This window comes from Podarcis bocagei, assembly GCF_964188305.1.
Source record: "Podarcis bocagei genome assembly, chromosome: 7".
NCBI lineage: Eukaryota > Metazoa > Chordata > Lepidosauria > Squamata > Lacertidae > Podarcis > Podarcis bocagei.
In genome coordinates this window covers 5,796,775-5,820,372 of record NC_138132.1, presented here as the reverse complement: position 1 = coordinate 5,820,372, position 23,598 = coordinate 5,796,775, and the positions used below count along the sequence as shown (strand labels likewise).

The window sequence follows — 23,598 nt, the reverse complement described above, 5'->3', positions numbered from 1 at the left end:
CAGGGTGCCTAACACCAGGTATAAAATGCCCCAAACTACTTGCTGGGTGTCCCCACCCTGAATTTTTTAGGCTGGCTACAGGGCAGACAAGCAGGGCTTTTCTTATGTTGCAAGTGATAATCTGTGCAAGCCACGCACCAGCTCCAAGCATCTGCCCCAAACACACTTCAGTTTTCTGCCATGTTTTATTATTTCTGGATCTCAAGCATGTGGTTTTGGTCAAATGTTTGTTTTTAAAGCTGATGTGAGAGGTGTTTTTTTAAAAAAATTGAATAAACTAACTCTTTTAAAATATGAGGGTGCAGCAAAAATACAAGTGAGACTTTCACAAGTCGTTGGGCACATACAAAATATATTTATTAAAATAAATAACCCGGGTTCCTCTTTCGGCCTCCGTTCCGCACGAGAGGCAATTCGCCATTTCACTCGGCAGAGGGCGCCCTTGTGGTCAGAACGGCGTCGGAGTCTCTTGTCTTAGAATCTCCTTCTCTTTCAACTCGGCGCCACCTTAGAGTTCAACCAATCACTGCTCCTCTGTATCCTGCCTCTCTCACCATCGCTATTACGCATGCGCTGTGTCGCCAATAGACAATATTAAAATACCCTAAAAGGTGGGCTTCATGAATCTGTAAAATGTTCGGTTCCCATTGGCCATGGATGTTCTCCGCCATGTGCGGGGGCCAAACTGGTAGAACTAGCTATAGTGGAGTAAGGTTTAAGAGGTAGGGGAGAGAGAAAGCAGGAGGCAGAAGTGCAGTGCTTTCAAATAATCACTATGCGCCGAGGACATTTTTTTGCTGTTGTTCTTCGATTTAAAAATAAAATAAAATACTATTCCCCATTGGCCCGCACGCTGAAAAAGCCGATTGAGAGCCGGAAGTGAGGATCTCCCAGACAAAGGAAACTCGTGGGCTTTCCTCTTCGACGGGAAACCTTTGCCGCATGCGCCGTGCAGTCGGGCGGCTTGCTCTTTCCCGTCAGCCCCTGCGCGATATAAATACCCACGTCCCGCTCTTCCAGCGTTCATTTCTAGGCGCGCAGGAAGAAGACGTAGGTGGTGGAACTGCTGCCTCCGCCTTAGAGAGCGGTAAGCGCGGCCGTTTAATCTCGCCAGAAGCAGTAAGTTAGGGAAGGTAACAATTGTTTGTGATTATTTAAGATGCTTTTATGATTGCAGCGTTTTGATATCTTGATAAGTGAAAGAAGGATAGAACCAAGTCAGAGGCTGGCTCTCTGATCCAGTGTTTTAAATATTTTCTCCAGCGCTCACCCTTGTGAAATGTTAAGAAAGCAAAGCGAGGCTACGCTCCGTCTTGTGTTTCTATGAGATTTCTGACGGGCAGAAGGGCAACAGCGAAACATTCAGTGATGAGACTTTCCCTGTTGAATTTCCGCCTGTTTCTGGAATTTCAAAGTGGAAGGAGCACCGTTGTTGCAGTTAGTGCCTCGGAAAACTCTATAACGTAAATTATTGGGAGAGTCCCTGCGCCTTGAAAGTGTGGCGCAGAAATTCAACAGGTGAAGCAAGTCAGTGTTTTTTGGAGGACAGCAGCTGGCATAGGTGGCAATTTGTTTTTGAGGTCTGGGAAGAATGGCGCCCAACAGCAACCCTCCCTCTGCTTGCAGTTCACTTCACTGGTTTCCATCTGGGATTCCTCTTGGCTTGTCTGCGTTTGGGAAGAAAGCTAGGAGCAGCCTCATCCGTACCCATTTCATGGATGTCTTCTTTGTGAAGTTCTGTTAAACTTGCAAGGCAAATTGGAGCTTTCTTACTCTAAAAAGTTTAATTGTTTAATTAGTTTCTCACCTTTCCTTAAAGGAGCTCGAGGTGGTGTACGTGGTTTCTCCCTTCTTCCCATTTCATCCACGCTAGCATGATCCTAGGTTTGATTTTAAAAGCTTTTTTCTGCTTGCTAGTGATCTCTTAACAGTGTACACATGTGCATATCGTGGTGCTGATGTGTGGGGAGGAACCTTTCAACTTTGATCATTTCAAGCAAGATTGTATTTAAAAGCTATATGAGGCTCTGAAGCATCAATATTCAATCTGCAAAGATACAGATTTTCCTAACAGTAGTTGCCCTAATCCAGGCACCCCCAACCTGCAGCCCTCCAGATGTTTGGGTCTACAACTCCCATGATCCCTAGCTAACAGGATGAGTGGTTAGGGATGATGGGAATTGTAGTCCAAAACATCTGGAGGGCTGCAGGTTGGGGCTGCCTGCTCTAATCATTGTGAGGCTTTATAGCTTTCCTGAAACCAAGCCTTTATAAACAAAGACAAGTTTGGTCATAAATGTTTATGCAGTGTATTCTTGGATGCTAGGTTGTACATAGGGGTGTGGGTGGTGCTGTGGGTTAATCCACAGAGGCTAGGACTTGCCGATCAGAAGGTTGGTGGTTCGAATCCCTGTGACGGGGTGAGCTCCCATTCCTCGGTCCCTGCTCCTGCCAACCTAGCAGTTTGAAAGCATGTCAAAGTGCAAGTAGATAAATAGGTACCGCTCCGGCGGGAAGGTAAATGGCGTTTCCGTGCGCTGCTCTGGTTCTCCAGAAGCAGCTTATTCATGTCAGCCACATGACCCGGAAGCTGTACGCCGGCTCCCTCGGCCAATAAAGCGAGATGAGCGCCGCAACCCCAGAGTCGTCCGCGACTGGACCTAATGGTCAGGGGTCCCTTTACCTTTACCTTAGGTTGTACATTGCTTGGTGCCAATGGTACTGTATGAAGCTGTGTTTCAGGCAGTTGTAATACACTAATGTGCACTTTTGTTTTGTGGTCAGAAAGCCTTGAGAATCTCATTGGATGCTGCTGAAGAGTGCATTTGATCCACAGGTGAACATGTCTGGTTTGGAAGTGCAAGGTACTGGAGATTTTTTTTTCTGTTTGATTTTAAGATTACTACCCAGACTAGCCTTCGTCAACCTGGTGCAATCCAGATGTTTTGAACTACACCTCTTATTGGCCCCAGTCAGCATGGCCAATAGCCAAGAATGATTGGGAGTTGTAGTCCAGCAATAACTGAAAGGCACCTGGTTGGGAACACTTTCAAAGATAAGAACAGCATAATTTTATGCAAATGGAATATCTGCAGGTGTTATTCTTGGACTTTAGTTACCAGTGACCGCTAAACTACAGTGCTACAGGAAAGCATGTGCTTCAAATGTGCTTTAAAGTTATGTAAAGCACATTTGAAGCGCATGCTTTCCTGTAGCACTGTAGTTTAGCAGTTACTGGTAGCTATGAGGGGTAAACTACAGTGCCCATAATTCTTTTGAGTGTGTGTCTGTGATTCGAATGTACTTGGAAAGTAAAGTGTTTACACCATGGGTAGGCAAACTAAGGCCCAGGGGCCGGATCAGGTCCAATCCCCTTCTAAATCCGGCCCACAGATGGTTCAGGAATCAGCTTGTTTTTACACGAGTAGAATGTGTGCTTTTATTTAAAATACATCTCTGGGTTATTTGTGGGGCAAAGGAATTTGTTCATTTCCTCCCCCAAAAAATATAGTCCGGTCCCCCACAAGGTCTGAGGGACAGTGGACTTGCCCCCCTGCTGAAAAAGTTTGCTGACCCCTGGTTTACACAGCCTCCTTCTCAGTTATGTCTAAGGGAGAAGGGTTTTCTTTATTGAAACCTTACTCTGTTATGGTAAGGTTAGCAGATGTCCCCGTTTCTCAGGGATAGCCTCCGGAATACAAATCAGTCCCCTGAGAAAATCCATCCCCGAAATGTCCCTGGGTTTAATTTAATGTCCCCGAATTTACATTTTAAGTGTTGTAGATTTATAAGGTAACTGTATATTACTCTTACATGGCATTCTCTTTGGAAGGAAACAACTCATTCTTGAGTTTCTCTTTGGAATTAGTAGGGAATGATTGTTGTATGATTGGTTCAACAGCACAAGACACATCAATATGTATATCGAAGTGTGATTGGCTAGCTGCTATCACATAGTTTTATCTCAAAATGTGATTGGCTCCCTGCCAACTCGCGCTTGTTTTCACATCTCACTTCCGTTTTCCTCTTCCTCTTTTATTCGGTTGCTTTTTCCAGTGTTGAGTGTTTGTTTTTGGCAGTATCGGCAGTCTTTTTAACACATCCATGTGTACTTTTTGTAATTTATATTGCAGTTATTGAAGCTAATAAGACGTCAAAGAAACGAAAATGTGTGGTTAATGATTTGATACTAAAGGATTTTCCATTTATCAGAAGAGGAGTGAAGGAACATTCTGCATTTTGTTCACTATGTGAAGTAACTTTTACCGTTGGAAGTGGCGGGCGAACCTCAGTCGTTGAACACGTTGCAACTAAAAGACATAAAAGCTCCTTGATTCGGGAAAGTAGCAACGCAAAGAACGTATCAGCATACTTTAAGACGATTGTGCCAGATCAAAGTGAAATAAACATTGCCCTTCAAGAAGGAACTTTCGCATTTCATACTGTCAGGCATTACCACAGTTTCAAGTCTATGGACTGTATTTCCAGCTTGGTTAAGAAATTCTTGTGTTCCAGAACAAAGGTTGAAGCCATTGTCAAACACGTGATTGCTCCCTGGGCGATTGCCGAAGCTGTAGAAGAAAGCAATAGAGCTTCTTTTGTAACTATACTTCTAGATGCTTCAAATCATTGTAATACAAAATTACTACCGATTATTGTTCGCTACGTACATGTGGATGCTGAGAAAGCTGTATCCATCCGTAATAAAATTGTGGACTTTGTTCAAATTACAGGGGAAACAGCTGAAATAATATACACGGCTTCATTTCAAACAATCAAGCATCTTGGTTTGGAGCATAAAGTGGTAGCGGTTTCAGCAGACAATACGAACACTAACTTTGGTGGTCTGAAGAGGAAAGGTTCAAACAATGTCCTCGCCAAAATGAAGGAAGGTTTGGGAAAGAATATTCTCTGCTTGGGGTACAACGCTCAAATGATACACAACAGTGCACATTCTGCAATAAATTCAATCCCTGTTGATGTTGAAGGACTTGTGGTAAAGATTTTTGGTTATTTCCACATATTTACAGTGAGAGTAGAATATCTAAAAGAGTTTTGCGAGTTTGTAGGACAGGAGCACAAGAATATTCTAAGCTGTAGTAATGTCAGATGGCTTTCGCTGCTGCCAGCCATCAGAAGGATCTGTGAAAATTATTCTGCCTTGAAATCCTTCTTTCTGTCCGAGGAGAAATGCCCAGCCATCCTGAAAAAGTGGTTCAGTGATCCTTGCACCTATTTGTGGATGAATTTTGTTGCTTCGACGCTGCCACTTTTCCATGATTCCATACTCCAAGCCGAAGGAGAGGAAGTAACAGCCGTGGAATCTTGCATGATTCTCAACATTTTGATTCAGAAACTTCAGGCTAGGAGCGATGACAAGTTTATTCCCATCTCAGTGAGGAAACTTTTGCCATCTCTCGAAGAAGGTGGTTCCTGCACGCAGGAAGAATTTCTCACCATATCAAGAGACTTCTACACCACTGCTGTTGAATACCTTACTGCTTGGAGCTCCCACTCTGAAGATATTAGGTGTATGGAGTGCATTTTGCTTAGGACTTCTCCGCAGAGAGAAAACTTTGAAGAGTGTCTCCAATATTTTTCATCAAGAGTAGGAGGAGTTGGTCTGAGTGAGGATCATTTATTTGATGAAATTTCTTCTTTGAAAGAATATGTATCAAAAGAAAAGATAACTAAATGGAATGAAGATGGCGCTGATGTGTGTTCAAGATGGAGTGATATTTTCTCATTCTTCTCTCAGAAGATGATCCCCTATCCACAGCTACAAAAGTTGGTTCAACTCTGCCTCTGTCTACCAGGAAGCAATGCTGCAGTGGAGAGAGTGTTTTCTTCCATGAACATGATGTGGACATCTCAGAGATCAAGGCTTGATATTGACACGATCAAAGCTATGCTAGCGGTCCAAAGTAACTTTGCCATGGATTGCCAGGAATTTGCAACAAAACTGGAGTCGAGAAGAGGTCTTCTCAGCAAGGTGCACTCCTCGGAACAATACAACTAGTTAGGAACAAAGGTAACTCTTCAATTTCATTAATGTACTTGTTTTAATATATTATCTTAGTAATAAAAGCAGATTTCCTATTGAGCTGCCATTCCAACTGAAGTTGAAAAGTGTCCCCGGATTCTAAGAAACCAGAGGCCTTTCTTCTGGGCATGGTGGACCGGAAGGTGCCAAAGAAGGACAGAACCTTGTTTATGTATGCAACCACAGCAGCTAGGATTCTTATTGCAAAGTTCTGGAAGACACCAGATTTACCCACACTGGAGGACTGGCAGACGCAGCTGATGGATTACATGGAGTTGGCAGAAATGACTGGCAGAATTCGAGATCTGAGCGAAGAAACAATGGAGGAGGACTGGAAAAAATTTAAGGACTACTTGCAAAAACACTATAAGTTGTTTGAATGTTAAGATTGTGCACGATTAAGAAACGTTATGCTTCTGCAATTTATTTAAGTAAATGATAAAGTAAGTATTGATGGAAAAAAAAGACGAGACAAATTAGAAACAAAATATTATGTTTAATAAGAGTGTTAAAACTAAATTACAAATTTTCAAAGTTGGTAACATAATAAATTTAAAGGTATAATAAGATGGGAAACAAGATAACAAATTGCTGAACTGGCTAGAATAATGAATGCAATGCCGAGAGGATGCGAGGAGGTCCAAAAGCGAATTGTCGAAAGACGTTATGAAAGTTTCTTAACTTTTTCTTCTTTTTCTTTACTTTTCTTTATATATAAAAAAATGTTTCTTGCATGTTGTTATGTAAACAAATCTGTTAACCTATGGAAAGAAACGCAATAAAAATTTTTTATAAAAAAAAAAAAAAAAGAAAAGTGTCCCCGGATTCATAGAAAAAAATCTGGTAACCTTACGTTATGGAGCACATCAGTTGTCTCCAGCCACACACAAAAAAGTTCTGCCCCTTGGACTTTACACTTGGGAGTGTTGGGAATCAAGCCTTTATCAGGAGAAACTGGCCACTCTCCAGGCACCCGGCTTGATCTCCGGTTGACCTCCCTGTCTGCATTCCCCGGCAGGATACAGGCTAGGTTGTGATAGGCGATCCTTCTCGGCGTGAGAAGAACACCCCCCTCTTTCCTGCCCCCCCAGGCAGGGGAAAGAGATAGACAGAAACGTATTTACATGCCTTTATTTCTGTCTTTGCAGCGTTACAGAAAACACGACTGCTCTCTTCAAACTCAAACAGCCAAGAGACAAACTCCTCCTGTACTTCCTGTACAGTTCATATTACACTCTGAGCTAATTCCGGTGCTTCGCACTGTGAATAGACTGTCCCTCTGTTTCCCAGGGAACAGTCCCAACATTCCCATTATGTTTTGCTTTCAAGCTACCAGCTCGCAGCTGCATTGCTTCTATATCGTAACAGGGAGTTGGGGGAACCAGTATTTTGAGAGCACTTGTCCTTTGCTGGCCTAGAGACAAGAAATCTTCTAGAAATGGACGCACTTCATCATGCTGTCAACCCGATGGGGATATCTAGAGAGGTTGCTCTTTCTCAGCTCTGTCCATGTGGCATATGGGAGCGTAGGCCTTTGGGCTCTATGACGTATAGTCCCCTTCCACACCGTTGGAGAGCAAGCTGGGCCCTCTGAGGTCTGCAACCTGCATATTCCTACTTCTGCTCTGAGTCTTTGGACAGTGACTGAGGAGATAAACCATGAAGGAGACATTGCTTCACTTGGGTAGTGTTGGCTTACTGTAACCGTTGCTTTGTGCTAGTGGCATTGTTAAAAAGTTGTCTTCAATCCAGTGCTGCTTAAACCTTTGGGAGTGAGGTCCATAATTTACATAGGAACATAGGAAGCTGACTTATACTGAGTTAAGACCAGGGGTCGGCAACTTAAGGCTTAACCGGCCCATGAGCTGCTGCTTGGCGAGTTCCTGCATGCTGTGCTAAAGCAGTGCGACGCGCGGACTCTTCTGCAGCTCTGGAAATCTCTTCTGCACATGCCCAGATGCCGGAAATCGCTTCTGCACAAGCACAATTTCCGGCGACACAGACATGTGCAGGCACGATTTCTGGCATCACACTGCACTAGCCTGGCCCACGGAGGATCTCCGCGGGAGTGATCTGGCCCATGCCCAGTAAGCCTTGCCAACCCCTGGTTAATGCTGTCTACACTGACTGGCAGTGGCTCCCCATGGATTCAGGCAGTGGTCATTACCAGCCCTACCCGGAGAAGCCAAGGATTGAACCTGCAACCTTCTGCATGCAAAACAGATAGTCTACCACTGAGCTGGGCCCCTTCTATTATTAGTTATTGAACTTATAAGTACAGTGGTACCTCAGGTTACATACGCTTCAGGTTACAGACTCCGCTAACCCAGAAATAGTGCTTCAGGTTAAGAACTTTGCTTCAGGATAAGAACAGAAATCATGCTCCGGTGGCAGCAGGAGGCCCCATTAGCTAAAGTGGTGCTTCAGGTTAAGAACAGTTTCAGGTTAAGAACGGACCTCCAGAACGAATTAAGTACTTAACCTGAGGTACCACTGTATCCTGTTACAGGCCGCCTAGCAGTATTTTTAAGAGCTTAAGTAAAAAAAAGGTTATTATAAAAAGACATGCAATTCATAGAAATCAACATCTTTCCCCAATAATAGCAGCAAAAAGCTCTGGTGGCACAAGCAGCTAAGCTTTCTAGTCTATCTCCTCTTGCTGAAAAAGAAAATAAAAGACTCTTGAATTCAAATTTAACACTGGACAATTGCATATTATATATTCCATGTTTTAATTTGCGTGTTGGCATTAGAGCATATATTGCTTATATAAATAGAATTTAATAGGCAGGGGGTCAGTAACTAAGTCGCTCCAAGGGGATCCACGACAGAAGTGCTGTGGGCTCATCATGAATTTTCTTTAAACTCCCTAGAAATTGCGGGGGGGGGGGGGAGAAATGACAGAGACACACACTCATTGTGTGACCAGCCCAGGAATACGTTGGGACTCCCAGTTTGAGAAGCAGCTATCTTAACTCTCTTATACAATTTTGTTCTTCCCATTCTAGTACACTTGAAAGTTCATTGCATGCTGGTTGGAATGGCCACATAATCCTGAAGTGGGTATGTACAGCAGTTTTGACTCTCAAGGTATTCAGGAGAATGATTAATTTTTCCTACAGTGGTGCCTCGCAAGACGGAAAACTCACTAGACGAAAGAGTTTTCCGTTTTGGAGGTGCTTCGCAAAACAAATTTCCTATGGGCTTGCTTCGCAAGACGAAAATGTCTTGCGAGTTCCTGCTGGTTTTTTTCCCCTTTCCCCCCCTTTTGCTAAGCCGCTTATCAGCTGATCCGATCAGCAGATAAGCCGCTAATAGCGCTAATCCGCTAATCCGTCAATGGGCTTGCTTCGCAAGACGAAAAAACCGCTAGATGAAGAGAATCACAGAACGGATTATTTTCGTCTTGCGAGGCACCACTGTATTTCCTTTTTGTGGGCTGGTGTATGTGTGTGTCGTTAAGACCACTGTGGGGTGTTGTCTTTATAAACTCCACTGTGAAAATAATGCTGTAGTCTTATTTTTAGCCTAAAAGTGCATTGAAATACAAAATGCCATCTTGGGATAAGCAGTTCTGAAAGGGAATCAGCCGTGTTGGGACTACAGTGCCCATTATCCCAGGCCATTGGCCATGCTGGCCTAGAGATTAGACAGCTTTCTACAAATGCACCTGCCTTGCTGTTCATCCTGCTGTCAACCCAATGGGGATATCTAGAGAGGTTGCGTAGGCCTTTGGGCTCTGTGATGTATAGTCCTCTTCCACGCTGTTGAAGAGCAAGCTGGGCTCTTGTGGTCTGCAACCGGCATGTTCCTACTGCTTCTCTGAGTCTTCTGGCAGTGACTGAGGAGATAAACCATGAAGGAGACATGTGCCTGTTTACTGCTTCATTCATAAACCCTTATTAAATCTGGTAGGCTTCCTATTGGGAGATCTGGTTGGCTACTTGGAGAACAGGATGATGGATTCGCTGGGCATTTGGACCAATCCAACAGGGCTCTTGTGTTCAGTTTTTGCCTGGCTCTTTTCCGAGTTTTCGGTACAGTGGTACCTCTGGTTGCAAATGGGATCTGTTCCGGAGGCCCGTTCGCAACATGAAAAGAGCGCAACCCGCAGCGGCGCGCCTGCGCATGTGCGGGTTGCGATTCACCGCTTCTGCACATGCGTGTGATGTCATTTTGCGCTTCTGCACATGCGCAAGTGGCGAAACCCAGAAGTAACCCTTTCCGGTACTTTCGGGTCGCCGCGGGACGTAACTTGAAAGAATGTAACATGAAGCAGACGTAACATGAGGAATGACTGTACTATGGCACGAGGGGAGTGAAAAATCGAGGCTCTTAATGGCCTTGTAAGAGGCATATACACCAGAGTTTTATGTCATAATTGTGTTAATAAGCCTAAGCTGGTGGTTCCTGGTTGGAAGAACCTATGGGAGCCGCAGATATTTCGAGTCTTACTGTTAATATTACGTTTTCATCCTTACCTATGCAAGTGTTCTAAACACCACACTTGGGCTTGTTTAAGTTGGTCCTTGCATATGCTCATAATTTCAATGTTTGTGCAGTGACTAGTTTGAAGTCTTTACATAGGGGTCTGATTTTTTATTCCATTTTTTACATTGGAATGATTTGAGGTCCTGCTTTTTATTGGTGCATGCTTTATTGATTTCCCTCCCTCAATTATTTTTTCATTGCTTTCTCCACAAAGTCCCAAAGTGACTTACAAGGTCTGTACAATACAAAAAAGCTTTAAAATCAGTATTAAAAAAAAGCTGCTGATTTTATGTTCAGGACGCTGAGAACCAAAACCAGCCTGTTGTATGTTTTTGTTTTTATTTATTAGGCCATTGTAAATGGAAGAAGAATAAACTGGGGGGAAAGAGTTGGAGAAGGTGCTGAGAATGTGGTCTTGTGAAAGCATCAGCTATTTAAGTGTAGGTCAGAAGAGAACAGAGTCCTACAGATCAACAGAACAGTTCTGGAGAAATGGCTACCTTTGGTCTCCAGTATGCCTACAAGACTACAATTCCCATCATCCCTGGTTGCCGACCGTGCTGGCGGGATTTGGAAGGCCCCAACATCGACAGGGCACTATGATGGCCTTCTCTGGCAGCAACATGGTGAAAGAAAAGCTGCATTGCTGCGGATACTAATATGAGCAGGAACAATCTCCAAAGATAATGGTCCAAAACCAAATTAACCGGTTGGGATGAAGCTGTTTTTTGCATTTGCAGAATTTGACAGCTGGCCATTGGTGGAACATTGGGCGAGTTTTAATTCAGTTCTGTTTTAGATGCCAAACACGTGTGTTTGTTCATCATCATAATCCTTTATTAGGCATAACACACCACACATTAACAAACATAATATACAGACTGTATAAAATACGGCCTCAGCAAACACAATTTATCCTAATCCTATTCTTAACTCCAAGAAATGAATCAATGTACAAAGATAATATAATACAACACAGCAACATCACCTACCATTAAAAACCACTCACTCACTCAATCAATCATTTTATTCGACCGTCAGTCAGTAAAAATACATTTGTCAGTACACAGTTAAAAACTCCAGGAAGATTTTAGAACTTAGTCAACACTAAAATGGGCTAAACAGATAGCCCCATATCAATACAGTCAATTATAGTCTTGTGACGCTTAAAAGCTAAAAAAAGAAATTTGGCCAAGGAAGGTATAGCTCTAGTGACGTTATTCAGCAAGTGTAAAACCTGGTTTTCTCCGGGTAGGGAGCTAGATTGACATAGGAGTGGGTCTATAAAATTTTGTCTAAGCTCTGCATAAGAAGGGCAAGCCAAAAGAATGTGTTCAGTGGACTCAACCACACCCATGGCACAATGACAGGTTCTCTGGGCGTATGGTACTCCCCTGTACCTTCCCCACAATATCGCAGAGTCAAGGACATTTAATCTAGCCGCTGTAAGAAGGCTACGGTATTCCACATAGTGAATTTCTGCAAGATAGGGGGCTGGTATGGTCCGATAAATCTGGTCCCCTAGGAACATCCCTGGTTTTACCTGGGCTATGTCCTCTTGTCTGGCAATGTCACTCAGTCTCCGGGAGATCACAGCTCTAGCTTGATTGTACGTCATAGACTCAAGGTAAAGGTGAGACAATCCACAGGATTGAACCTCGTTAGTGGCCTCCCTTTCCCACGATGGTTGGAAATCGTCCCTCAATATCAAGGGGGCAATACCCACTGGTTTAAAACAAAGCTTGAGCCATAGCCAGAGCTTCGTCTTCAAGGCCACATGCCGTAGGGCTTGCTAGCCGACCTCTAATCTCATAACCGCACCCGCTACCAAGGGGGGAATCCTAAGGATGGCTCTAAGGAATCACGTTTGGATAGAATCCAGTTTCAAAAAACCCCTACGGGAGCCTAAAGAAATGCCCACCAAAAGAAGGGGGAGGACTTTCATTTGAAAGAGTCTCAAGGCTATCTTCACTGATTGAGCCTGATTCTTAGCATATAGGGATCTAATCTGGATGGCTGCTTTAGATGCGTTGGTTGTTATATAGTCTCTATGAGCCAGAAAAGACCTATTTGACCATATTACTTGTCCCAGATATTTAAAGCAGTTAACCTGCTCTAAGGGGATCCCGTTCATCGACCATCGATGGAATCTCGGTCGGGCAGAGAAGACCATGATCTTGGTCTTAGCATAGTTGGATTGGAGCTCATGCGGATCACGGTATTCATGTAGAGCTTGCAACATTCTCCTCAGTCCAATAGGGGATCTGGCAAGAAGTGCGGCGGCGTCCGCATACAGAAGAACATTCAGAGACCGGCCTGCTAATTTGGGGGGGTGGAAAGCATCATTGGCCATGTGGGTCACCATTAAACAATGCTGGGGCCAATAGACAACCCTGTCTTACCCCTCTAGTGGTGGTAACAGGGTTGGAGACTAGGCCTTTATTGTCTAGCCTGATTCTCAGAAAGGTGTTTGTATGGAGGCTGATAATCAGATGAAGGAGACGACGATCGATCTTTGTAGCAGCCAGTTTTGTCCATAGCTGCTTTCTAGAGATTCGATCAAATGCCTGCTTAAGGTCAATGAAAGCCACATGAAGAACCTTTGGGGCTTTGCCGGCATACTTTTCCGCCAGGTGATTCAAGGTTAATATTTGGTTTGTGGTAGATCTTCCAGGGCGAAAACCCGCCTGTTCATCGGCAATGATATTGTCGTCCTCCATCCATTTCGATAGTTTGTTTAGCAGGTACCCCGAGTAAATCTTCCCAATGACATTTAGCAAGCTGATTGGCCTAAAGTTGCTCGGCTCTGTATGTGGGCCTTTCTTATGTATTAATACAATCAACGCAGAGCTCCAGCTTGAGAGAAATTTTGCTGTTTTGTTTATGTACGTGTAAAGTGCTGCTAAAAGTGGGATCCACCAATCTTTATTTGCTTTGATGGCATCAATGGATATAAGGTCATCACCGGGGGCCTTGCCTGCTTTAAATCGATCTATGAGAGTTTCAACTTCAGGGCATGTAACTGGGTCCCAATCGGGCAGTGCTTCCAGCTCCACCGTATCTCCGCAGGCATCATGAGCGGCATACAGATCGGCGAAGTATCTTTCCCAAGTGTCCGCTGAGATGTGGGGTTCTATTCTTGCAAGCGGCCTACCCAGGTATCTGGAAATTAACTGCCAAAAAGAAGCTGGATTTCTATTCTCTGCAGCTATCAAAAGGTTGCTCCAATTGTTTCTTTCTGCCTCGAGCTTCTTTTCCTTTAGTAGGGCTTTATAACTTCTCCTGAGGGTGATAAGACGGTTATTTGGCATGGGGTCATTTGATGCTCTGTATGCCAACCATTCATTATACAGATGATTCTTGAAGTTTTTGCATTCCTCATCGAACCATTTTTTGTGGAAAAACTTTACCATGCTTGGTGGGGGGCCGAGCTAGTGTTGGTTTTAGAAGTTCTACTAAATTGTCATACATTGGTAGAGGCTCATCCGCTTGCATAAGGGAAGCCCTTTTTATTTGGAGCTGATCAGACCAGAGAAGTTCGTTCAACTGCTGGGCCGAATTGGAGGTCCATTTAAGGGCTGTAGGTCTTATCTCCAGATGATCATTTGATAGGTGCACAAAGGAGTGCCTATCAAGTTCGTCAGCCAGAGTCAGGGAAATTTCTAGAGGGAAGTGATCTCTCTCCAATCTTGAAGCCACCTTAAAGCTGGATATTTTTGGGGTAAGGTCAGGAGATATCCATACAAAATCAATAGTGGATGCACGTGAACCTGACCAATAGGTGAATTCGGCAGGGTAGCCCGAGCTGACTGCCCCATTTAGCAGGAGGAAATTGAGGGCCAGCAAGGTTTGCCTGCATTTGAAACCTGCGTAAGTGGCTATGTTATCTTTGAATTTCCTTGGTAAAAGATCTGTAGTCATAAGAGGTGAAGAAGGGTACTTGCTAAATTTAGAAAATAAGATTTGATCAGTGTGTGACAGGCGTCCATTAAAATCTCCCGCCAACAGAAAAGTGGCTTCAGGGTATTTATCAAAAAGCGTTTCCAATGTCACTTGGATTTCCTGCCATCTCAGATCAACCAAATTTCTCTTATAAATTGGACATAAGTAGATATTGATCACTACTATTGTTTCCTCTGCTGTTTGCAACTTTATAATCAGCATGAGTGACGACTGGATGTCAATTTTTTCGGCCTGAAGATTTATGGCTAAGGAAACAAAAGTAGCCAAGCCTCCTTGCGGTCTACCATGTGATATCGAGTTCTGCGTGGCATTCAGGTAGAAGCCCTTGTAACCTGTTAGATAGAAGTCCTCACAGGCAGTCTCTGGCAGCCATTCTAATGATAGAAGACCACCCTGGGCCAAGTAGGACCTGGTCAACATTCGCAATGAGATCACAGCAGCTTTGCGATTTCTCCAGGCATAATAGGGGAAGCAGGAGTGAGCGATGTTCAAGCATATATTGTTAGGAGTGAGTTGGAGGTTTACTAGCTGCTGCCCCCTACTTAGGCTCTGTGCCTCATGATTATCAGGACCCTGATGATTTAATGGCGGATTCAAAATCGCAGCAGGGGTTTTGGTGAAGGCATTTAGTTTTCCCTCTAACATATTGATGGAAGCTGATAGCGCCTTTATTTCGTCAGCCAAGTGCAGGCAATATTTCTGCAAAGTTCTCAGGTCCACTGATCGTACTATATCACAAAAAGATTTACGATGAAGATCAGGATAGGGAGAGAGGCCGTCTGGGCTGGAGGTCATATCCAACAGCAATTTGTCTCCTGGCAAGGGAGTATTTGAAGTCGTTGCGGGATCATATGGACAATCTACCTGCTTGGAGGTGTTTAAAAGGTTGCTTGGAGTCATTGCAGGATTATGTAGGCAATCTAACTGCTTGGAAGTAGCAGGTGATGGAGGCACAAGATTGCAGAAAAACTCCTCCAATGATGAGATAGAAGGCTCGAAGATCTTAGGTGGTGAATCTAGCCCAGTAGGCCTCAAAACCTTAGACATAGGTTCTGAGGCATTAAAGGAACAGTCTTCCACAGAAGAGGTACGGCCACGTTTTAGATTCGACATGCTAAACCCCTTGAATGGCTCGGTTATCTAAGAGTCCTTCAAAGGCTAAGCAAGAGCTGGTGGAAGGCCAGGGAAGCGCGGCCAGTGGCTGCCCAAGTTACAGCTAATCAGGTTGATAGTGAAGCTCATTAAGGAGATTTATGGCGCTGGCTTTGCAAGCTTCCACAGGGTGAGTTCCTGGCGTTATCATCAAAACATTATCGTGCCAACTTCCAGAGAAAGATAGGAGCGGAGTAACTTACAGCATGAACTTGGAAAGGGAGGGGAGCTCCGGCAAGCGTGTCTTACTTCGTCGCCATCTTTCCTTCCTCCTCCTTGTATTATTATTCGAGTCTTAAAAACCACTAAGTCTCTTTATCATGGCCCGTTCTTTCTTCATGGACAGCACTTAAAAATTCAGCCGCTATTAAAGTAATTTGATCATCGCTGTCCGCCAGCGGGTCCTGAACAGTTGGTTGTGTAAAAATCTGTCTATTAAATTTTAGGGTCTCAAATAATTGTTTTCTGGCATAACTGCCAAAATCACAGGAAAATAATATATGCTCTAGAGTATCGGGTTCCTGTTTTCTGCATCTGCAGAGACGTGTGTTTGTTTCATCACACTTAACTCTGCTAGCGTTGCAGTTACCATGTTTACCCTTCTGAAAAGTGTTGTTTAAAGATGTATATATATTGGAAAAGTAATTGTTTACATTACTTTGTGTTTTGATGTTTCATTTGCCTTCAGAAGTATATGTTACACCTGAGCAGAGCAGCTTGTAAAGTTTTGAAGGCTTGGAAAGAATTGCCAAGGACCATGTGAAAAAACTGCAAATTGAACAGGAATGGAGCTGGGGGGGGGGGGACGACTGGCAAACCATGTTGTTGTTGGTACTTCCCAAACACTTTGAAGTGTTTCTATTTAAATGAATTAGTAAACTAAACTAGAAATAAGCTTCTCAGCAGATGGAGCTCTATGACATTTACAGGAAGGGGGGACCCTTTTGTTACTGAAATGACGGGGGGGGCACATACTTAAAGTTGTTACAATGCTACAAATATTATTCCTGAATGTATCCTTTCAACTTGACAGCTCAGGGAAGATAGCTAGCTTTATAAATTTGTAGAAGATCGGTAGTTTGACCAATTCCTCCATTCCAACGCCATTTTGCCCTTAAGAAAAGGACTCTTTTCCCTCCCACCTCCCGCCATAATCCCTCAAGCGTGAGGACACGATACACACACCCCACCCAGGGAAGTGACCTGGGTAACAATTGCTGAGCAGATAGTTTCCAAAAGCCCATCACCGGACTTGCCCCAGGTTATGGATGTGCAAAGGGAGCTCTATTGTCCTTTGATGGTGGGTACTTGAGCGGTGCCTGGGAACGCTAATCTTGTACCCAGGACTTATCTGGACATGTTTGCCAAGGTTGAACTAATGTAACCCCTATCTACCCCTCCCCTTTTGTGACATGTCAGTGATGTAAAGATGATGTATCAATGGTGCTGTACGGACTGCAATCTGGAATGTTGTGGTAAGTTTTAAAAGCCAATGTCACCCCATTCTCAGGGTTCTTACTGCTGTTTGAACCTGTTGCACAACAATAAAGTTACTTGGCTGGAACATCCTTCTTTTACTGACTGCATGGACTCACGGGGGACTTGGACCCCAACGAGCTGGGCTGTTGAGTAGTCTCTCACCCCGGAATTTTTCCTTATCACTTTGAATGTTCCAGCAGAGGAACTGGAAGGCAGGACTCCAATCCTGGGCCCACTGGGTGAGGTGCTAGGTGGATTGCAGTGAGAAACAAGCCCTCATTTCAGAAGAGAAGGCTGCAGAGGGGCATATGCACACAGCCTCCCAGTTCAGAGCCAGGGAGCACAAAGAAAGTGACTTGCACCCTTGTCTCTTCCAGGAATGTCTGGCCAGCCTCATGAATGTCATCCTCTGGACGGAGAAATAGCCACCTATCGCATGGAGGTCATTTGCACAACTCCTGGTCACCTTCCTGGGCCTGATCTCCACCTCCCTGCAGGAGAAGACCTTCCTCATGAAAAGAGGGGTCCTGATCCCCACCGTCTGTGTCAATGACCCTCCTGCTAACTCTGCCACTGTCTTGGTTTCAGAGAGGCACAGCTGCTTCTCAGCACTATGGAGGCACACACTGAGATGGCCACCTTTTGTGCCCTGACACCTTTGACCAGGGCTTACTGGTCAAATACGCACCCGACCATAAGGCCATCCCATTCAGGCTATCCCTGAAGCCAGGAGAGCAAGAGGGATACCTGTGCAGCCTGCATTCACTCCATAAGACGCGCACACATTTCCCCTTTTTAGGAGGGGGAAAGTGTGTCTTATAGAGCGAAAAATATGGTATATGCCCTGGTGAGGTAAGAGGAAGAGCATAGTGATCTTCAAACATTTTGGCAAAGAAGCAGAACTCATTCATCGCATGGCGTGTGAATGTGCTTCTCTTTACTGGGGTTTCTGGGGTGCCCTCCCTTTCGCTCACAAGATCCTGTTAGTTACACATTTCAGGGGCTTCAGCAGTGGATGGCTGCATACATCGTTTCAGCTCTGAAGAATAAGCACTTTGCCAGGGTGCCAGAAGTCGCTGCAGCCATCTTCCTGGAGGTGAGGGGATTTGGCAGTGAAGGAAGAGTGCAGGCAAATGGGTAGAGCAAAGAGCCCCATGCTCCGTGTCTGCTGAATGTGGGCTGTGGAGTCTTTCTCCTGTGTCATTCCCAGAGGGAAATGCCTTCCCAATAACGGAAGCATTAGCCCTAGGGTCCCACACCCCTCTCCATCCTCCATGCAAGAAGCAAGAGGCATCATCTCCACCCAAAGGCATACTCGGGCAAAATCTCTGCAGGGCAGGGCCAGTGAAGGGGTTCCCTGGTGGAATGGGAAGGGAGTTAGCCTCAGGACCATCCCAAGGACCAGCTACATATCTCTGGAGGGCCACATTCAGCCTCTGGGTGTGAGGTCCCTCTGCTCTATACCGTGGTCAGGGCAACATGCCTCCGTCTTCCAATTCTTGCGCCACTAGCAGCACACCTAGACTATGTCAGGAGTTCAGCCTACACTTGAGTAGGACTGGCAGAGAAACATGCCCAACCGGCATATTCTTTCCCTCCTGGTCGATCGTCCGGGAGCTTCATAAGCTTTCTTCAGCCCGAACATCACAGCAACCGACGCCAACCGACACCAGCACACTTAGGGATCCACAGAGTTTGCACAACTTGCGCTTGACAGACCTCAGCATTTGGCGAATCTACTTTATTTACATATAAACACACACGGAGCACTGCAATATGGCTCCCTCTCTAGCATCAGACAGAAAAGAGAAAAAGAACGAAGGACAATAGTCCCACTTCACAGAACACAGTAACACAAACATCCTGTCTCCGTCATTTCCCACTCTGGAGTCAAAACATACACCATCATGTGATAGACAACAATCCCATGACTGCAATCATGGAGCAGGAATTCTAACAGACTAGACCCCGGGAGCTAATTCCACTGGAAATGTTCGTGTTCACTTACTGCCAGGAAATCATCGGAAGTCATATTCTCTTTTCTAAATTAGAAAAGGGTAAGCACAGCAAAGCTATGTACACCTGTACGCACTGAGGATCAGAGAACCTCAGTTCAAACAGTTGCACATTCTGTTGCAGGGCGACCACCATTGCTAGCCTAGAACGCACGGCCACCATGCCCAGGTTCTAGGAGAGTCTGTGTGGCGGAGTGGTTAGAGTGCTGGACTAGGACCCAGGAGACCAGGGTTCAAATCCCCACAAGACTCACTGGATTACCTTAGGCCGGTCTGACTCACTCTCAGCCTAACCTGCCTCACAGAGTTGTTAGGATAAAATGGGGAGAAGGACCTTGAGCTTCTTGGAGAAAAGGTGGGATAGGAATGTCATAAACAAATAAACTACCAGTTGTAGACAGTTTACCCAAACAGCCACACCATATGTCTTCTACAGGATTTTTTTCTCTTGATGTTCACCTCTGCTTGCTTGTGCAACTAAATTGGGAATATCACTTCCAACTTGCCTGCATTGGGACATACCTGCTAGATTAAAAGCTTCTTTAAAAAAACAACCTCCGGTTTTATGGGGCTATCTGTTTAGCCTATTTTAGTGTTGGCTAAGTTCTAAAATCTTCCTGGAGCTTTTAACTGTGTATTGACAAATGTACTTTTTTTCTGACTGACGGTCGAATAAAAGGATGATGATGAACCTCCGGTTTTAGCTAAAACAGTTTAGCATGTGAACCGACCGGTTTTATACCGGCTTTATACTGAAGCTGACTTGCTTTAACAGAGCATATGCTCCCCAGTATTATCTAGGATTATTTATTGTTGCTTGATACCTGGGTCTTCCTCTTCAGGAAGCAGACTTGGCAATGCCACCTGTTCATTTTTCCATAAGGAAACATAGCGTTTCTTTTGGCTGTACCAGAACAGCAAGGAGCAAATTTAACTCCACACACTACATGAATGGCATATATTCTTTTAAATGCACAGTTTAATATTTTTATTCTATTTTCTTTCATGAGTGGGCTCATTCAGTCAGTCAGAAACGGGGAGACAAGTCCTGTCCTCAGGCTTGAAAACTAAATAAGGAAGAAAAAACAAGAGAGTAATGCTGGATGAAATGGGGCGGCGAAGAGCCTCACTGCTTTAAGACAGTGCTCGACCTCTGAGTAAAGGTTGCATTGCCTTATTTCTTGCTTGAGGGTCTCAGTCCTTTCAAGGTGCAGTTTACACCAGAGTAAAACCAGGCTGGTGCCCGGAAAGTTTGTTGCAGAGCCTCTCCCCCTCCGGGTCTTTCGTGCTCCTCCTGCTCCTGTTTCCAAGGGAGGGAGCAGCTCAGAGGCCAGTCCAGAGGGTCCCCCAAATAAGCCCCCCCTTGGTGCAGGCCATGCCCGCGGCTCCGGCTTTGCAGAGGGAGAGAGGGGGGAGCTGGGGGCGCCCGGCTCGCCAAGGGTTAAAAGGAACGGAGCTGGATTCCTAGAGAGGACAGGAAATAAAGGGAGGAGGGTCCCTCCCATCCCTTCCTGCAAGAGCTGTTGTCTCTCTGCTCCGCAAGTGCTGCCTCGGTGGCGCCTTCTGGGATCCGGTGAGTCTCCTTTCTCTTCTGCTTGGGGAGATGGGGGAGTCCCCAGGGGGCAGGGCAGCCAGGAGGGTCCCCCAAGAAGAGAGAGAAGGGGGCCTGGGGAGCTCCGCTTTGCAAGGGCTCCAAGGAACAGCGCAGAAGGGCAGCCACGAGGGCCAGGGAGTCATGCTTCTGAATGCCAGCTGCTGGGAAGTGCAGGGGGAGACAGTTATCCCTGGGCTCCAGCCCTGCTGGTGGGCTTCCCAAAAGATAGAATCCTAGAGTTGGAAGAGACCCCAAGGGCCATCGAGTCCAACCCCCTGCCAAGCAGGAAACACCATCAGAGCACTCCTGACATATGGTTGTCAAGCCTCTGCTTAAAGACCTCCAAAGGAGGAGACGCCACCACACTCCTTGGCAGCAAATGCCACTGTCAAACAGCTCTTACTGTCAGGAAGTTCTTCCTAATGTTTAGGTGGAATCTTCTTTCTTGTAGTTTGGATCCATTGCTCCGTGTCCGCTTCTCTGGAGCAGCAGAAAACAACTTTTCTCCCTCCTCTATGTGACATCCTTTTATATATTTGAACATGGCTATCATATCACCCCTTAACCTCCTCTTCTCCAGGCTAAACATGCCCAGCTCCCTTAGCCGTTCCTCATAAGGCATCGTTTCCAGGCCTTTGACCATTTTGGTTGCCCTCCTCTGGACACGTTCCAGTTTGTCAGTGTCCTTCTTGAATTGTGGTGCCCAGAACTGGACACAGTACTCCAGGTGAGGTCTGACCAGAGCAGAATACAGTGGCACTATTACTTCCCTTGATCTAGATGCTATACTCCTATTGATGAGGCCCAGAATTGCATTGGCCTTTTTAGCTGCCGCGTCACACTGTTGGCTCATGTCAAGTTTGTGGTCAACCAAGACTCCTAGATCCTTTTCACATGTACTCTTCTCCAGGATGAAGAGGAACCATTGATGAGCACCCTTTGGGTTCGGTCAGTCAGCCAGTTACAAATCCACTGAGTGGTAGCATAGTCAAGATGCCCCAGGTTGGCACCTGAGAGAACAGGAGGCTGGACTGTCTTCACCCAAAAGGTTAGCACAGCCCAACCTGGTGATAACAGGATAAAGGATGCGAGGAGGGAGTTGCATGGACTGGGTGGGCACAGAGGAATGGTGAAGGGAACCAGCTGGGGAACCCGCAAGGGAAGGCGGCTCTGGGCCAGGGGAGGGGTTTGGGGGCAATGATGAGTCGTCAGAGGGAGGAGGAGGTGTCTGATGCTGATGAGGTAACGGGGCTTAGTGAGCGAGGGGAATCTGTGGCAGAGAGCAATCTAGACCCAGAGGCAGCAGATTAGGATGAGGGAGGCCAAGACATAGGGAGGATCGCAGCCCTGCCCACAAGTTATTTGGCCCCACCCACTTGGCTCTCGGAGTTGACCAGGTGAAGCTCTGGTCTTCAGGTGGGTGGCCAGGTAAAGATCTGGCCCTCAGAATAATGAAAGAGGGACCCGCCCCAGGAGTCTTGAGAATGTGGGAGATTGCAAGTGCTGCAACATGAGGCAGAAGCAGGAAAGAAATGTGCCCTGACATTTGGGGGTGGGAGGGACCCCCACTATTGCCTTGGGTCCCAGTTACACTTAGTGCAGATGACTCACTCATCCATTCTGACTTCCTTCCTTCCATCTTAGAATCATAGAATCATAGAGTTGGAAGAGACCACAAGGGCCATCGAGTCCAACCCCCTGCCAAGCAGGAAACACCATCAGAGCACTCCTGACATATGGCTGTCAAGCCTCTGCTTAAAGACCTCCAAAGAAGGAGAGTCCACCACACTCCTTGGCAGCAAATTCCACTGTCGAACAGCTCTTACTGTCAGGAAGTTCTTCCTAATGTTTAGGTGGAATCTTCTTTCTTGTAGTTTGGGTCTTCCTTCCTTTATTTTTTAAAGAAAGCTCAGTCTGAGTTGTGGTGCAGTGCAGCCCTGGTTCCTAGCAAGACTCATCCACGCTATTCCAGGAAACATTTCTATTCACCTGACTGTGTATTATTTTATATTTGAAAAATATATTTTCTTTTTAGGATTTGCTAAATCCTCTCATTAAGACAGGCAGAACTTGGCAGAAGACGTAGGGACATCTTTGGATTTCTTGGAGGTGTCCTGAGAACAGAGATGGATGAGCAAGACTTGGTTGGGCCTGAAACAGCAAGACTTCATTCCATCCAAACTCTTAGCCATAGAAGAATCTGGGGAAAGTCTGTCCAAAGGATCCTGGGTGAGGAGGACACCCTCCACTCAGATGTGCAGAGCCAGCAGCTCGGGCGACTTTGCAACCAGGAGGCCAAAGGACCCCGAGAGGTTTGCAACCGACTCTACCACCTTTGCCGTCAGTGGCTGAAACCAGAAACCCACACGAAAGCTGAGATGCTGGACCTGGTGATCTTGGAGCAGTTCCTGGCTGTCCTTCCACCAGAGATGGAGAGCTGGGTGAGGGAATGTGGAGCAGAGACCAGTTCCCAGGCGGTGGCCCTGGCTGAAGGTTTCCTCCTGAGTCAGGCAGAGGAGAGAAAGCAGGTGAGAGAGACTTTCCTCTGGATACTCCCAAGGAGCTCTGAACTTGAGAGTATCCCCCACTTCTCTGCTAATTTTTTTGGAAAGCATCCGAGGAATGATATCCGATACCCCTAAAGTTTTTGTGTCCTTTGCCATTCCAGTTCTAATCTAATTCTTTTGAATGCTTGTTGCTCTTGCAGGGGAAGGATCAGTTTCCAGAAATGGGTCTGGATTCCTCTGAGGTAGAGAGAACTCCGTTGGACTCCAGAGAGAGGCCACCGGGTAAGGAGGAAGGAGTTTTTTCTCCCCCATTTTATCACATGTTGTTTATTTTGAAACTAATCCATGAATTAT

The 23,598-nt window shown here is 45.5% G+C and overlaps 1 protein-coding gene and 2 long non-coding RNA genes across 8 annotated transcripts in view; 2 read left to right on the top strand and 1 right to left on the bottom strand.

Moving 5' to 3' along the window:
* The first annotated feature begins 1,034 nt into the window (after positions 1 to 1,034).
* On the top strand, positions 1,035 to 11,349 carry LOC308592199. Of its 3 annotated transcripts, none has more exons than XR_014010426.1 (5): positions 1,035 to 1,087; positions 2,785 to 2,864; positions 4,134 to 6,031; positions 9,052 to 9,106; positions 10,884 to 11,349. It is a non-coding gene; the product is annotated as an uncharacterized lncRNA (long non-coding RNA). The 3 variants fall into 3 exon arrangements; XR_014010427.1 differs by having other exon boundaries at positions 1,036 to 1,050; XR_014010428.1 differs by having other exon boundaries at positions 1,068 to 1,133.
* LOC308592200 lies at positions 7,676 to 9,045 on the bottom strand. Its single transcript, XR_014010429.1, has 2 exons — positions 8,551 to 9,045; positions 7,676 to 8,330 (listed from the first exon to the last, which is right to left on the bottom strand). It is a non-coding gene; the product is annotated as an uncharacterized lncRNA (long non-coding RNA).
* Positions 11,350 to 20,656: 9,307 nt separating the features above from the next.
* The window catches only part of LOC308590296 (uncharacterized protein), a 37,162-nt gene continuing 34,220 nt past the window's right edge, over positions 20,657 to 23,598 (top strand). For 2 of the 4 annotated variants that reach the window (XM_081200212.1, XM_081200213.1), the window contains exons 1-3: positions 20,657 to 20,716; positions 22,773 to 23,265; positions 23,451 to 23,526. In XM_081200212.1, coding sequence (XP_081056338.1) covers positions 22,864 to 23,265; positions 23,451 to 23,526 — 478 coding nt within the window. In that variant the 5' untranslated portion in view covers positions 20,657 to 20,716; positions 22,773 to 22,863. The remainder of the gene's footprint in view (positions 20,717 to 22,772; positions 23,266 to 23,450; positions 23,527 to 23,598) is intronic. The other 2 variants (XR_014009740.1, XM_081200211.1) reach the window with 2 other exon arrangements.